Source organism: Nicotiana tabacum, chromosome 17 (assembly GCF_000715075.1).
Source record: "Nicotiana tabacum cultivar K326 chromosome 17, ASM71507v2, whole genome shotgun sequence".
Classification (NCBI taxonomy): domain Eukaryota; kingdom Viridiplantae; phylum Streptophyta; class Magnoliopsida; order Solanales; family Solanaceae; genus Nicotiana; species Nicotiana tabacum.
The window spans coordinates 152,141,071-152,156,190 of NC_134096.1; the positions used below are offsets into that span (position 1 = coordinate 152,141,071).

General features: G+C 37.6%; 2 protein-coding genes across 5 annotated transcripts; one reads left to right on the plus strand and one right to left on the minus strand.

Annotated features, from left to right (window-relative positions):
- Positions 1-1,152: 1,152 nt before the first annotated feature.
- Positions 1,153-9,279, plus strand: LOC107774446 (mediator of RNA polymerase II transcription subunit 8). 3 transcript variants are annotated; one of them, XM_016593978.2, is made up of 11 exons: positions 1,153-1,477; positions 2,053-2,177; positions 3,046-3,170; positions 3,245-3,425; positions 3,873-3,980; positions 4,066-4,133; positions 4,749-5,051; positions 7,015-7,212; positions 8,127-8,180; positions 8,665-8,719; positions 8,878-9,279. In XM_016593978.2, exons 1-11 carry the CDS (start codon positions 1,293-1,295, stop codon positions 9,054-9,056), a joined length of 1,581 nt encoding a protein of 526 aa, XP_016449464.2. In that variant the 5' UTR covers positions 1,153-1,292; the 3' UTR covers positions 9,057-9,279. The 3 variants fall into 3 exon arrangements, with proteins under 3 accessions (XP_016449464.2, XP_016449468.2, XP_016449457.2); XM_016593971.2 differs by having other exon boundaries at positions 1,156-1,477; positions 7,003-7,212; XM_016593982.2 differs by lacking the exon at positions 8,665-8,719 and having other exon boundaries at positions 7,003-7,212.
- Positions 9,280-10,645: 1,366 nt separating this feature from the next.
- LOC107774433 (origin of replication complex subunit 2-like) lies at positions 10,646-15,120 on the minus strand. Of its 2 annotated transcripts, none has more exons than XM_016593967.2 (6): positions 14,925-15,120; positions 14,063-14,169; positions 13,799-13,931; positions 11,984-12,275; positions 11,396-11,623; positions 10,646-11,290 (listed from the first exon to the last, which is right to left on the minus strand). In XM_016593967.2, the coding sequence occupies exons 1-6, from the start codon at positions 15,012-15,014 to the stop codon at positions 11,094-11,096; spliced, it is 1,047 nt and encodes a 348-aa protein (XP_016449453.2). In that variant the 5' UTR covers positions 15,015-15,120; the 3' UTR covers positions 10,646-11,093. The 2 variants fall into 2 exon arrangements, with proteins under 2 accessions (XP_016449453.2, XP_016449448.2); XM_016593962.2 differs by having other exon boundaries at positions 14,890-15,118.

Sequence of the window (15,120 nt, forward strand, 5' to 3'; positions counted from 1 at the left end):
CGACAACTTCATTTTGCGTCATAGTTCGATTCGGACGCGAGCTCGATAATAACTTCGAGCTTCGTGTTTAACCTGCACCTGAAATCTGAAGCTCGTTTGTGCCATCTTCGGATCCATCTCGATTTTATGAAGACTTTCTTCGGTCCATTATGATCCCAACTCGATCAGACGTACGAAAATCGAAATCAGTTTCGACCGTATACAGACAATTTAACCGAGAGAGAGATTCAGATGAAAACAAGGTATGACTGCCACCTACCGGAACATAAATATTTGTCCTGAATTTTACAGAAATTTGTGGTAATACCAAAAAAAAGCTATCAAATTTACACGAATTATGAAATTTTCTACAAGAATATTGCAGTAATATTGGCTACCTCAGTAATCTATACTATATTAAAAGCACGAAACCTCTATCGAAATGTCGTTCGCCTTTTTTATACTTCCTAATTGTAATTGTAACACTACTAATTTTTTATTTTAATTTTGGGGATAAAACCAAAACTGCCGTGTATCACCGTTTTTATCGGAGATGACTTTATTTAAGTTTAGGATTCTTTAGGCTTTATTTGTTTAGGATTAGCATTCTTTAGTCTTTAATAATGTGTTACTTTCCTTTAGGTTTAGGCTTCTTTAGGTTTGACTTCGTTGGAATATTTCATCCTATTTTAGTTCCCGATTGACATGAGTTCAAGGTGCAAAACAAGCTAACTCTTTTCTACTTTTTCCCTTCTCTAGTGTTCTATAGATACTACTGTTCTTTTTCTACTTACTTCCTTATTAATATTTGTTATTTTTGTAAAGTTATTAGACTTTTCACTTTTTTCAAATAATATATATTTAATAAATTTATATAAGTCATTCTTGATCGAGTCTTTAATATTATTGTGCAGATGAAGGAAGATTCATGTGGAGCGTGTGATTGAGACTTAGAGCCGACTAGAACGTAATTTTAAAGGCAGTTTTTTTTTCCATATTTTATTTCTCTTTTATATAGTTAAGTTTTATTACATGCTTTTACATATTATATGTTCAAATAAATACTTCTTTGCGAGAACCATAGGAAAAAATAGAGATTTGTTTGCAAAATTAGCTATGGTATCTCCTTCGTAAGTGGACATAAATATAACTTTACAGGATAAATTGCAATTATGAAACGCGACTTAGTAATCGCACTTTGAAAGCGAGTTATAAATCGCTAATTGACTGCGACTTATTCATCGCAAGAAACCGAATGGGACTTGTATATAAGTCGATGGAATAAGGAAGGTGCGAGGGCAGTGTTGGCTGCCATGGAAGCAGCTCAAGATCAACAACAGCAACAGCCGCCCAGGGCGGTGGAGGGCCTGAACCCCGCCGTTCAACAGCAACTGAACCTGGAATCCGTCAAAACTCGAGCCATTAGTCTCTTCAAGGCTATTTCTCGCATCCTCGAAGACTTTGACGCCATCGCTCGCACCAGTGCTGTCCCCAAATGGTTCTTTCTTCTTTATTTTCTTCTATTATTTGAAACAGTAGGAGGAAATACGAAATTGATCTGCTTATACATGTGGGTTATCACAATTGAATGAGTTTACACCTTCACTCTCTAGCACTTATATATTATCCAACTCCCCTTATAAAATAGAATTAAAAAAAAATCCAACCTAAGATAGACTTGCACATTGGTTAGTAGAAGGGAATGATGTATAAGAAGGACGGCTTGCACATTTCATACTGATTTCCTTTTTGGTATCTTATTATACTGCTGATTTCTGTTTTCCATATTATTTGGAAAATGGAATCCGAATTTTCCACGAGATAAATAAAGCCTAATTTTCCTTACATGAAATCTGAGCTCCCACTTCCACACTCTTTATTTTCCTATAGACGCCGTTTAACTAATTTGGATCTCGTTGGAAATTGAGATGAAGTAATACTTGATGGTATATACTTAAGAATTACCAATCAAAAAAAGAAAGAGATTGTTGGAAGTATATAAAACTCATGCATGATTTCCAACTCATTCAACAAACATGTTAACCATTAGTTTTAATAAATCCTTTTTGCCAGGCAAGATATTCTGGGGCAATTTTCTATGGTGAATCTCGAGCTTTTTAACATTGTTGAAGATATTAAGAAGGTTTCCAAGGCTTTCGTTGTACACCCCAAGAATGTAAATGCTGAGAATGCTGCAAGTACGGACTTCTTCACTCACACTTGGTAAATTTGTAAAGTTGGACTTTTTGTTGTCCTTTTGTAAATATACATGCGAACCAGTGATACTTGTAGTGGGCGTTTGGACATAAGAATTGTAAAATTCCAAAATAGGGGGAAAACATTTTTCAAGTGAAAATGGTATTTGAAATTTAGAGTTGTGTTTGGACATGAATATAATTTTGGGTTGTTTTTGAAGTTTTGTGAATGATTTGAGTGAAAATTTTGAAAAACAGCTTTTTGGAGTTTTTCAAATTTTCGAAAATTTACAAAATGCATCTTCAAGTGAAAATTGAAAATTTTATGAACAAATGCTGATTTCGAAAAAAAGTGAAATTTTTTGGAAAAAAGGGAAAAATTTCTTATGTCCAAACGGGCTCGTAGTTGCGTATGAGCAAGTATATAGACTGGCTAGAAGAAAGTGGATCACCAAGAAAGTTGATGTCTTACTAATTCTCTTCTCTTGGATGCTACCTAAGGGTATATACATATTTAGTTTGACTGCTAAGTGACTCTTTATTTGGCATTTTTACTTATTTCTGACTTGCTTTGGATTGGTTGATATACATGTGTGGCTAACTAGATAGCATGGCGGTCAGTTACTATTGCTATCAATTCTGTTGTCATGTGGTGAGATTGTTTGAGCATAATTGATTGATCAATCAACGATGCCCAATCCCAAATTATTTGTGGTATTGTTTGAGCATCAAATCTTGTCAAATTTGCGAAAAGGTTAAAGAAAGAAAGAAGCAGATATTTTTTGGGTCGTGGCTATGTGATATTTGTGTTGACAGAAAATCTGGAAGATACTTTCTGTCATTTGTTAGTTGCAAATACTTTTCCATGCAGTTCTACCTGTTATGCTGTCATCAAAGCTGCTGCCAGAGATGGAAGTCGAAGATAATGCCAAAAGGGAGCAATTATTACACAGCATGCAAAACCTATCAGTAGCATCCCAAATTGAGAAGTTGAAGGTGGCAAACTCTACAGATGCTGTTCTTATGTTTGTCTATCTGTGTGGCATTCTAAGATTCCTATAAATTAGCAGGTTAGAATTGATATGATTGGAGCAGCATGTGAAAGTGCTGAGAAGGTCATAGCTGATACCCGCAAGGCCTACTTTGGAACCAGACAAGGGCCAACACTGCTTCCAACTATTGACAAGGCACAAGCAGCAAAAATTCAGGAACAAGAAAGTTTACTTCGAACCGCAGTAAATCACGGTGAAGGTGATAATTTTGTGTCGTGAGTCCTTTGCCTAAAAAGATAGTACTTTTTTTTTCCTCTCAGCATTTGTTAAATTTTTGGCATGCATGAGAAATTGAGGCTTAAGATTCTTGGACCCCAATGGTCCCTATGTTGATGTGTATTGTACTTAAACTAAAAGAAAGAGAGAAGGATTCTTGCAAACGATCATATCCATTGAGTGCCTTGTTTATCAGTAAATTGCACATGTTCTCCGTTGAAGAATTGATACAGTATAGGAAGGGTGAAAATTTCAAGTCAAATGATTCTATATGCTGCTGCTATGGATCACAACATTTATGTACAAATTCATCCGCCACGTGTCTAGTGTATTCGTAGCATCTCTTCGGTGCTGTTTGGAGGTACACTGGTTTATGACTTGTTTGATTACATGTATACTCACAGATTTCATGAAACTGGTACTTACACAGGGTTACGTGTACCTGGAGACCAAAGGCATATTACTTCTGCACTTCCTGGTCATTTGGTAGATGTGCTTACAATCACTGACGGGCCCCAGTCTTTCCCTGATTCATCTGGTAATCTATCAACTAATGTTGTCATGCTCTCTCCACTTTATTTCATGAACATTTGACTAGAGAAACGGATGTTACGTTCAAACAGGCTCTTATCTGAAGAATACTTCTCCCTTTTCATCGAGCAATGTCAATAGTCAGGGAGCTTTGTTACAGGTCAGATTTCTTATAATTACCTCGTAAATGAGCATTTTGCTCAAGGAATGAAGATAAACATTACGAGTGCATATGTTACTCTTTTTTCTTGAATTACATATATATTTATTTTTTTCCTCCATTGCGCCTTTTTTCACTAAAGCCCACATTTTAATTACGCTTCGTGCTTAAACCCCAATAGACTTGGATCGCTTTTTAGAGCTTTTCGCTTTTGGCAACACTGCCTTGGTTACCCATCTACTTCTCGTGCAAGTGTTAACACCTTTTCTTTTTGGTTGGGGTGAAGCAGGTGGTAAGAATTATTTCCCTCACTTATTTGAATTTAATGGAGGAACCGAAGTTAAGTGAACATGTTCGACATGACTCCATGTTTGCTATTAAATACTTGAGTAATCAGATTGAAACTCTTTACCTCTATACATTGCGCTAAATAGCATTAGGGAAAGAATAAATGATTAACCTGCAGGAAGCAAATTAATCATATCCTTTTTCCCTTCTTTTCCTTAACTTATACACAACAACAAATCAATGTTCCCGAAGTTATGTTAATATATTGAGTCCATATCTCCGTAGAAGTTCTTCAATTCTAGTATCTGTGTGCTGTTGTTGGAGTAGGCTTCTGGAGCACTTCGAGCAGCGGCTTCTCCTAGTGGGACTACTTCCTTTGATACTACAACAGCATCCCCCTTGCCACATGTCAACTCACCTAGGTCTAGTGCTAACATGATGAATACACCATCTCCTCAGCAGCAGAGCCTTCAGCAGCAGCAGCAACAACAACAGCAGCAGCAGCAACAGTTGCAGCAGCAGCAGCAGCAGCTCCAGCAGAGGCAGAAAATAATGCAGTTACCTCAGCATCAACAGCAACTTCTTGCCCAACAGCAGCTTAGGCAAGCCTCAATGCCTGGACTGGGACAGGTACGGGTTTGTACAACCATCTTGACTGGTTTAAGGTATCTCTTGCGTTATCCTATATGCTTGTTCCTTTTCGTCAATTTTTTTCTTTTTTGTTAATGACCAATTAAGCTAGCTTTTTTACTAACAAAATAACGCGATTACCGCGATTGCTAGCTGTATACAAGCGAGAACCGTATAGATCACTTGCTTTTGTTATCATCTTAAAAATCTGCGAGTTGCTTTGTGCTCTGAAAATACGATAAAAATAACAAAGAATGCTTTGTGTAGCATCAGATTTTCCGCTGCTCAAATATCTGTTGTATGCTTTAGATTGTCCAGTATATCGCATGTTGTATGCCTTCTGCCATTCTTTTTCTGCTTTTGCTGCCTTATCTAAGATCTCGAGCATTCCAAGCTCTCTTTAACATTGTAGATACCTATAAACAGCAGCCCCATAATTTATCAGCAAAAATACGGTTTATTAATAAATGGGCTACTTCTTATCCCCTTTACACTTAAAGGATCAACGCACTATGTGCCCGTTTTGGTTAGCTGATTGAAAGTAGCCGAAAAGTATAAAATGCTGAATAGCACTTCTATATGCTGAAACTAACTTTATGAATAAGTTGTTATGTGATTGGATAGAAGTGTTGAAACTGATTATAATCAGTTAGTGTATTTGGTAAAAAGGTGCTGATAAGCACTTTTTCTGTCTGAATGACTGAAAAGTCCTTAAAGATTTGTAAATATGCAAGTATTTTCACATTAAAAAAGATGAATGACGGAAATAGAATATAAAGATAATTAGGAGTTCTGTTTTAGGAATAGTATTTTGGAGATTACAAAAGATATTAGGAACAAAATGGTAAAAGGTTTGGTCAACCTAAAAGTGCTTATAAGCTGAAAAATCATAAGTTGGGGGTGACCAACTTATGGCTTTTGGCTGATTTTATCTTAGTGCCTGGCTTATTAGCACTTTTGGTGTTTACCAAACGTATGGATATGCCAAAAAGTGCTTATAGCTTATAAGCTTAGCCAAACACCCTTTATATCTTCTTTTGTTTCCTCCAATTGTCAACTGTGAGAATTGAATCCGAGGCAACTGTTCTCACAAAAATGCTACTTTTTTGGTCTTGACTCCTTATGACAACCCATAATGGATTTAACGGTGGGAGAGCCTGATGAATTACCTTCCAACTGCGAAACATCTCTCTCATACAAAAGCATAAAAATGTGATTCTAATTCTTTTCAGGGGGCAGGTTAGTTAAGTTCTTATCTAGATAGTAATTCTTTAGAGTAAGAACTTTTTAATCTTAAAAAAAAAACATGACAATATTGATTTTCTGCAAACCAGAAAATTATGGCGAACTGTATTTTTTTTTAATTTTTGGTGTAAAGAAACCTTTGTAGATGATGCAGAACCTTTACTTGACATGATTGATTCCTTGTAAGATAGAACAGAGGATACTGTATGGTTTTTTGAATTGTAAATATAGCGCCAGCACAGCCTTTATGCTGATATTAATACAATGTTACCATTTTCATAAAAAAACATTGATTTTCTGCACTCTTAATATGCTTACCATGAACGGATTTTTCAGACTGAATGTAATCATTATCCTATTTGGTAATAGTATATTAGTTTCTTATTTGGTGGACGGTATGGAGAGAAAGGAATAGTAGATGTTTTGAGGACAAAAGTAGTTCCATTCAAAGAATTAAGCTGAATCGTTTTTTTTCTTTTCACTTCTGGTGTAAAGAGAACTATATGGATGATGCAGAATCACTTGTAGATTTCTTTCATTCCTTGTAAGATGCAAGGCTCCCTGTAATCTTTGCATTTTTTTCTTTTGAATACCAATACCAACTTGGTGCTGATGAATACTATGTTACCTTACTTTGAAATAGTATATTAGTTTCTGTAGTTCATTACATTGGACAATATGTAATAACTAAGAGCCTGTTTATTAGCTGCATGGTCAGCCTCAGATGCAGTTCTCTCAGCCACTGGGAGCACAGCAGTTTCAGGGTAGGCAGCTAGCATCTGGTGCCATTCATCATGGTATGGGTCAAAGTCAGCTCAACCAAGCAAATCAGCTGAATCGACATCTAAACCAGTTTTCTAGTCCTATGAATACTGCACTATTCAATTCTGCCCAAAGTACACCTAACTCTCAGATGGTGAGTCACAAATTTCAGTTTTTATTTTATTTGCTTCTTCATTAGGCAGCCTATCGGTAATGAATTATTTGCTTTTTCTGATAGTTTTGAGTTCAAATTCACCGGATTCTGCTGTTTTCTGCCTATTTAAATTAATGTGTTTATTCTGTTTTCTTACTGTGGAAGTTGCAGAAGTGAAGAATGAATTAAATCTTTTAACTGATGTGCTATGTGCTCTTGTTCTATTTCCTGGTAGACTAGATATGTCTAATGAAGTGACATACTTATTCCGATTGCCTCTTATGTGCATTAGGTGACATTTACTTGTATTTTTCAACAGCATGTTGGTGCAGATGAACTTTCTTTCTAATTCTTACTGCGCATTCTACCAACTAAGACATCTTCATATACAGTTCCTATTGGGTTTAACTGCAAGTTGTTTATCACATGCATTGAGCTGGTATTTCACATACTGAAGATTTCGGGGATCTTTGAAATTGACGGTTCTAACTAAATATTTGTTGCATTGAAGCAGTTACAAAAGTTATAGAAAATTTTCATATCTATTTGGTTGCAACCCAGTTTGTCAACTAGGTTTTTCCCTCAGAAGGCACTCATTGTTGTACAGCAGTACAGCACATGCTATGAGGTTATTAATTAGCTCAGCTGTGTGTCTATTTCTCCCCTATGACATAGATATAGCTAACTTCCTCAGTATACATGCTAATGCAATGCTCATCTGGTCTGTTCTGTGTCATGCTTCATTAGATCTTTTGATTATTTGCTGTTCATTGCTTTATTGTGTGTTTTGTTGATGAACCCGTTCAGTCAGTACGCATCATAATTTCTCAAAGTGTCCTGCATTCTTTTCTTGACCTTAAAATTTCAAATATCCAGTCTGCTTCGAATCATGTTAAACTTATTCTGTATGGCAGATCTCGAATATGTCAGCAATGATGACATCGCAAACTCTACCGCCAAGAATGCAGGTGTGTCAAAATATATTACCTATTGCTTTCGTCATGCATGTTGGAGTTATTAGGTCTATTTATAATTATAGTTCATGACGAGGTGAACTTAGTGCCTTCTCTGAGTGTAAAGAGCGATCCTGATGTCTTTATTTAGAGTGTTGATTGGAATTTTCTATTTTATCGGCATTATACACCTCAAATATTTTTTGAGATTCTGTCTTGACTGTGAATTTGCTGTAAATTGATGGGAAGCAGCTTCCCTGTGCTGCCAACTTGTGTGAGCTAAGTATAATCTTTTCGTTGCATTTAACTTACATTTCTTGAAGTTGACCATATATGATTAAGGATGTATGTTACTCTTTCACATGGTCGAGGACATTTTGTATTTCCAATATGAGAGTTATGCTTTTGAAAGTCATTTGCATGGGAATAACCTAATTCTTACACGTTTCTTTTTTATTATGTTGCCGATTATTTTATGGCCTCATATTACTACTTTCAGTTTGGAATATCTGGTGGAACTCGGAATCTTGCTGCTGCAAACCTGAGTGATCAAAGTAAAAGCGCCTCCTTTGCTCATCTTTCTTATAGTTCTGTTCAAATGGATTTTTCTTCCTTTTTAGCCCGACGAGAAAATGTTGTCAACCAAATAAAAGTGCAGCTTGTTTCTAGTTGCAAAACATTTCCCTAAACAGGGATGTCGTTTTCTCTGCAGTGTTCAATATGGGTGGAAACAATCCTGGTATGATGCCAATCCAACAACAGCAGCAGCATGGCACATTTGGAAACATGTCGCAAAATACACAGAATCTGCAGCAGGGTATGATGCCTCTTCAGAACACGCCTCAGACCCACCCTTCCTTTCAGCAACAAAGACCACAGGGCCAACAGTGAAGTGTCTAAAATTAGAAGGAAGAGGATATGCATACCAAACCTCTAACTTTTCGTATTGCTTAGTACTGACCTCGATACAGTATTCCAATGCCAGGTTGTTGCAGTAAATTTTTATTACGTAAACATAACATTTGTTGAAAGAAGATTGTATAATTACATGCTTTGTACATTATTCAGAACTAAATGTAAATCAGATGGTCATGCCATCAGCACTTATTTGCTATTCCACATCTTTCTTACACATTCCTTGTACCGCGTTCTTCCCTTATACCTAAACCAGAAGCTATAGTTGGAGTCTCAATTTGAGATGATAAGAATGGGATCCAGATGAAGCGAAGGAAATACTACATTTTCCCTTAAATTCCAAAATACTTGTTCAATAACAGGGGATTTTTTCGTGAAATACCTTTACTGAGGATCATGGTTCCTATAAAGCCATTTGAGCACTGGCTCCTGCAAGTTCCGTCTGGCTTTGCTTTTTCCCTCATATAGTCATTGTCTTCAACCCTTTTCTGGCTGTAAAAGAAGTGCAACATCTATGAAGGAACCATTTCAGCCTGCATATTCTCCATAGTTCGAGGGGTACAGACAAAACAAAATAAAAAAATTTAAAAAGGCAAAAGAGTAACAATTCTAGCTTTTAAAGGTAATAAGATACATGGCAAACACCATCCATAGGTGAAAGAAATGAAAGGCAGAGCACTAACAAGGGAAAGGAGCTTGCTTACAAGTCTAAAAGACAGGAGCATGTGGAATGGAGTTCATGATGTGGTTGGAGTTGGCGATCCACGGAAAAAGGCGGTGCAGGAGACGTCGGGTGGAGGATATCTGTATGAGGGGAGGGGGGTGGTGAGAATGGTGGGGAAGGAGAAGGAGATGAAGAGAAATAGTAGGGGAAATGTGCAGGTCCTACACTCACAGGCAGTGGGGATTGTGGAGTTGGAGGTGACGACGAGGGACTCGCATAACCACTAACCATTTTGAGTTTTTCCTCCTCCCCCGCTATGGCCATTGTGTGTGTCTGTATTTTGAAGACTCAGCTTTGAATTGTAGGTAAAACCAAACGGTCACTAACACTCACATATGGAGCCTTATCCCGCCATGTATAAAAATGCACATATTCCAGACCTGACTTCCCAACAACCAATCCACTTTGTATGAGAGTTCCTTTGTATTAGTAGGTGTAATCCCTCTGGTCAAACGGTCAGAAAGAATCCCGCTATTTAAGTTAATTCCTTCCATTGTTATTTGCGAATACAAGAAGTTTGCTTCCCTCTGTGATATAATATATAAGGAAGAAAAGAGGGAGCTGGAGGTTAGGGTAATAATGGGCCGCACACTATCTATTGGTTCTCTAATCTCTGTTAGAGTATTTGGGCATTTCCACACTTACAGAGTTAATGTGCAAGGGAGTTAACAGACTTCTTTATAAGTTCTTGTTGGACTTTTGTCTCCAGTTATATTGTATTTCCTCATATAGCATATTTGTGCATGCAACTAGCTGTGAATACACCTTTCTGTAGGCTCTACGCATATCTTTTAACATCATGAACAGATTCAGAGCTATACATCAGGTAGATGATCATTAATACATTATAACTAGTCCAGATTTACAACTCCTGGATCATTAAAGAAGCAAGAATCTACATAACATTAAACGGTGCTCAAGTATGTTCATAAGCACATAAAAAGTAATTGGCACTTTTACAAAGCTGAATCTTCGAATAAGAAGACGGTCAACAGAAATTACTACCATTACAACAATACGAGAGGATCTAATAAACCACACACCATATACAACTGAAACCAGGAGAATGCTGTACCTTGCTCCCTCTTAGAGATGCTTGATAGGTTTCCCATACTTAACAGATATCCTAACATGTCAATGGGACAGTCAGCGGAGAACCAGGCTAGTATTTCTTACGCACAAGCAGTGAATAGATGCACTTTTCTGCACATAAAATTTTTCCCATACATAAACATGCATCTGCTTTAAATTTGCCACTTAGTAATTTCTCTTCTTGCATAGAAACTCTATTAAATGATCTCCGCAATAAGTTTCTGAAGGGCTTCCTTTGTAAGAGGAATACACAAGCAATCTTGACCATCCGAATTCCTTTTGGTTTTGATCAACTCATGGTCCTTAAATTCTGTCAGATGTGAATTCAAAGTAACTTGACTACTCACTAGGAACCGTTCTCGGCTTGTAGTGTACAAATTATTGATTGGCATCCCTGAGAAGAACAATGTCCAATTTAAATGAATGATAGATCTATTGCATTCAACAAACATGGAAATGGAAATAGAAATGGGGGAAACGAACGTATGAAAGAACTTGCCTTCTTCATCAGAATGGGCTAATTGATGCTCCGCAAGAACTTTAAAAACATTTTGAGCATTTGGTGTCAGACTCTGTAAGACAATTGAAGCTGTCTTCACACTTTGAGCAGTGCCCCCATGAGCGAGAATGAAAGGAAAAAACATTGCTTCAGCCTTGTATGGAGCAAAAGTAGGAACATGGCACCAATACCAGTTAAACTGTGTATGAACCATCTTCTTATCCCACACTAGTATATATGACATAGCCAACGTAGTAAATGTCAGACCTTTTTCAATGTGACATGCACATAATAAATATAAGAGTTCTAATACCAGGTGTTAAGAGAGATACTAAGGAATGATCAGAACTTGACATTTCAGCATCAGATGGTACAGTTAAGGTGATATATATTTACAGTCAAGCAGCAATTAGCAAAAGGCAGTAATACCTAGTAATTCTTAAACCAGGTAAAATTAGCAAAAGGCACAAATACATGCAAACTACGGAAAAGGACTTCATAAAACGCTCCCTTACACCTCTAGACATCCTCTATTATGCATACGTCCAATCATTTACATGCTCACACACGCGTGCAGAAAACACTTACAAAGAGGAGCATTGACATGGTCAATGGAAGCAACCATACGGACATGAGAACAAGCAGCGATACTAGCAAGACATTGTTGGCTGTCAGAATCACGCAATCCAGGACCATCAATGTTATGAACAATGATGCAAACAAAACACTCATCTCCTAGATCTGGTTTGTCTAGAAAAGCAAGAAGGTCGTCCATGGATTTGGGGTTAAATGGTTGTTGGATTTTAGACGGATTTCCAGAGGTTGTCTTTCTTCGCAATTTTAATTGATCCCAAAGGAGCTCAGCTAGTGTTATCACTACCTGCAATAAAACATCAACAATAGCAGATCTCTTAGTATTACTAGAATGATTTTGTGCCAGCAACCCGTGTATTGTGCATCTCATGCGTATCTTATCATAAAATATCATAAAAGAGGGGGTGCTCATAACTGCAATAATTGTTGATATTAAGAAGTATAATAAATTAAAAAAGGAAATTACTATTGTTATATCAAGACCCAGGCACAAGGAATCAAATGAACTGTGTCAAAAATATGTGTTTCAAGTATTGATAGCCTCCATAACACCAAGTAAATTGTGACAAGAAGGTGCTTCCGGGACTTAAAGGCAAGTTCTATAAAGCGGTGGTAAGACCAACCATGTTGTATGGTGCAGAGTGCGGACAGTCAAGAATTCCATATCCAAAAGATGAAAGTTGCATGAATGAGGATGTTGAGATGGATGTGCGGGCACACTAGGCTGGATAAGATTAGGATATCCGAGTGAAGGTGGACGTGGCTCCCATGGAAGACAAGATGCGGGAAGCTAGGCTTAGATGGTTTGGGCACGTGCGGAGGAGAAGCCTGGATGCCCCGGTAAGGAGGTGTGAACGGCTGACCTTAACGGGTATGAGAAAAGGTAGAGGCGGCCTAAGAAGTATTGGGGAGAGTTGATCAGGCAGGACATGGGGCGGCTGCAGATTTACGAGGACATGGCCCTTGATAGGAAGTTGTGGAGGTCGAACATTAGGGTTGTAGGTTAGGAGATAGGAGGCTAGTCTGATAATGTTGTGTTTTACGCTGCTAGTGGCTCCAGTTGCGTCCTTAGTACTTCATTAGGGTTGTAGGTTAGGTTGTAGTAAGCTAGTCTATTTGTCTTAGGATGTTAGTGGCTCTTGTTTTATCCACATTACTCCATTGCGTCTGTAGTACTGTGCCTTTATTACTGCTTAGTGTTATTGCTTTCCTCTCTATTTCTTGGTTATTGTGTTATTGGTGTTATCTTTTCTGGTTTCTTTTGCTGTTACTGCGCATAGTCTCGTTCCATCTTCTTGTGCCGAGGGTCTATCGGAAACAGCCTCTCTACTACTCCGGAGTAGGGGTAAGGTCTGCGTACACACTACCCTTCCCCGACCCCACTTGTGGGATTTCACTGGGTTGTTGTTGAAGTCTGGGCATAAAATCATATTGGACCAGCAAATGTGAAATCTTCAGTTATTGCCCTCTCATTAAATCCAGTGGCACAGCCTTGGTATGTACCAGATAACAACTAAACTTCAAAAATTATCACTGCTAACTTAAAAATCCATGTCAGCGAGCATGTGCTGCACTAAAGGAGGAAGTTTGCAACTAAACAGCATAGCTCCATAAGCAAAAGCTCCTGTCATTATCAGTGTTCTTGTAGTAATCTGTCTAACCCAAAAACACGGGCATATAACTTTGTTTTTCAGAAAATTTGCAAAGTGGAAGATCCTGGCTTTGAGACTTTCTACACCAAAATTATTTTCTAAAACAAGGGTACCAAGCAAGCAGCACTTTTAAACAAGAAAACAATAGGGTGAATACCTGTTTAAGATTTATAGATTGGAGATACCCATTGACGACAACAACAGAATACTCAGTTAAAGATCTTGTGGCAAAATCTTCAATCAAAGCTTTCTTTGATCCAAAGCCATACATCAAAAGTGCAAAACCACACCTATCAGAGTAGTAAAGAATTGGAAAGGAAAACCTTCCAGGTTTACATTTGATAGCAAATGAATACAAGGCAAATAAAAAACTTATCGAAAAAGCATATCGTGGAGTAAACCTATACATCACGACACAGACCTTAGCACGAAAAGCCATTCTGAAAACAAACTTTTGTAGCTATTGATCAAATCATTTACTTCTTTCTCATGTTTGGGCTCAATATTAGCTGCCACCTCTCTTAATTCCTGCATTCAACAATCATCATTGTGGACTCTCAGTAAGAAGAATTATAACTGGAACTTTATCCATTATGCATTGGTCAGGAAAGATTAAAACATGTATCAGGGGCACAACCATGTACAGCAAGTGTAATTTGGAAAATGCATATTACCCCTCATCTTCGAGGGTATTGTCCACTGACCCTTTGTTGATATCAGGGGCGGACCCACATGGGGTCAAAGAGGGTTCATATGAACCCGCTTCGTCGAAAAATAATACTGTATATATAAGTAAATTTTATCTTTCTAAGAAAATCTTATGTATAAATTTTTTTTTGAACCCGCTTGAAACAATCACGACGCTTAGCCTGCTGGCAAAGTGTGTTCAAGTTTTCCACAAGGTCTTGAGTAACCAGTCAGAACTCTCCTTTTTTTAATATACAGTTTTCCTATTTAAATCTTCGCTGCCTCTCTCTCTCTGTTGAATCTTTTAGTTCAATTTCAAGGTCACATTGCTTCCTTCCATAGCCGTCACCTGCCATTAGCAACTATCGCTTCGTGTTGGTTGTCGCCTCTCTCACCGTCAAGTCAGCAGTATATACAATTGGACAATTTTTAAAAAGAAGTAATCTACATTAAGTTTGCATCCCCTATTGGGAGCAATGGTACTTCACACAGTCCACCTTGGTTGAGATCTAGCAACTAATAATATAAGCAGTTGAGAAAATATGGAAAGCAAACATAGACCTCTTCGTCCACAAGATCGATTTCAGAGAGCTTACGAACTGATTTTTTTCGTGAAGAGCCCACTTCTTTAGCAAGAAAATAGTTTCTTGAGAACCCAAACTCCTCTTCCTCAATCTCATCCGCATTCATTTCCTCCAACTCAGAGAATCTCAAACACTAAGACTTTGTTCAGCTAACAAGCACAATCTCAAAGAAGTGCGTTTTTTCTTTGTATTTCTTCTTCTATTACTC

What these genes read in the sequence shown, in the direction of transcription:
- LOC107774446 (XM_016593971.2), top strand. Translation starts at nt 1,293, where the DNA reads ATGGAAGCAGCTCAAGATCAACAACAGCAACAGCCGCCCAGGGCGGTG. An exon ending in GTCAGGGAGCTTTGTTACAG is followed by an intron (nt 4,134 to 4,748) that starts GTCAGATTTCTT and finishes TTGTTGGAGTAG; the next exon opens with GCTTCTGGAGCACTTCGAGC. An exon ending in CAATGCCTGGACTGGGACAG is followed by an intron (nt 5,052 to 7,002) that starts GTACGGGTTTGT and finishes CCTGTTTATTAG; the next exon opens with CTGCATGGTCAGCCTCAGAT.
- LOC107774433 (XM_016593962.2), bottom strand. Translation starts at nt 15,018, where the DNA reads ATGAATGCGGATGAGATTGAGGAAGAGGAGTTTGGGTTCTCAAGAAAC. An exon ending in CCATGTCAATGCTCCTCTTT is followed by an intron (nt 11,624 to 11,983) that starts GTAAGTGTTTTC and finishes CATATATACTAG; the next exon opens with TGTGGGATAAGAAGATGGTT. An exon ending in AGCCCATTCTGATGAAGAAG is followed by an intron (nt 11,291 to 11,395) that starts GCAAGTTCTTTC and finishes TGTTCTTCTCAG; the next exon opens with GGATGCCAATCAATAATTTG.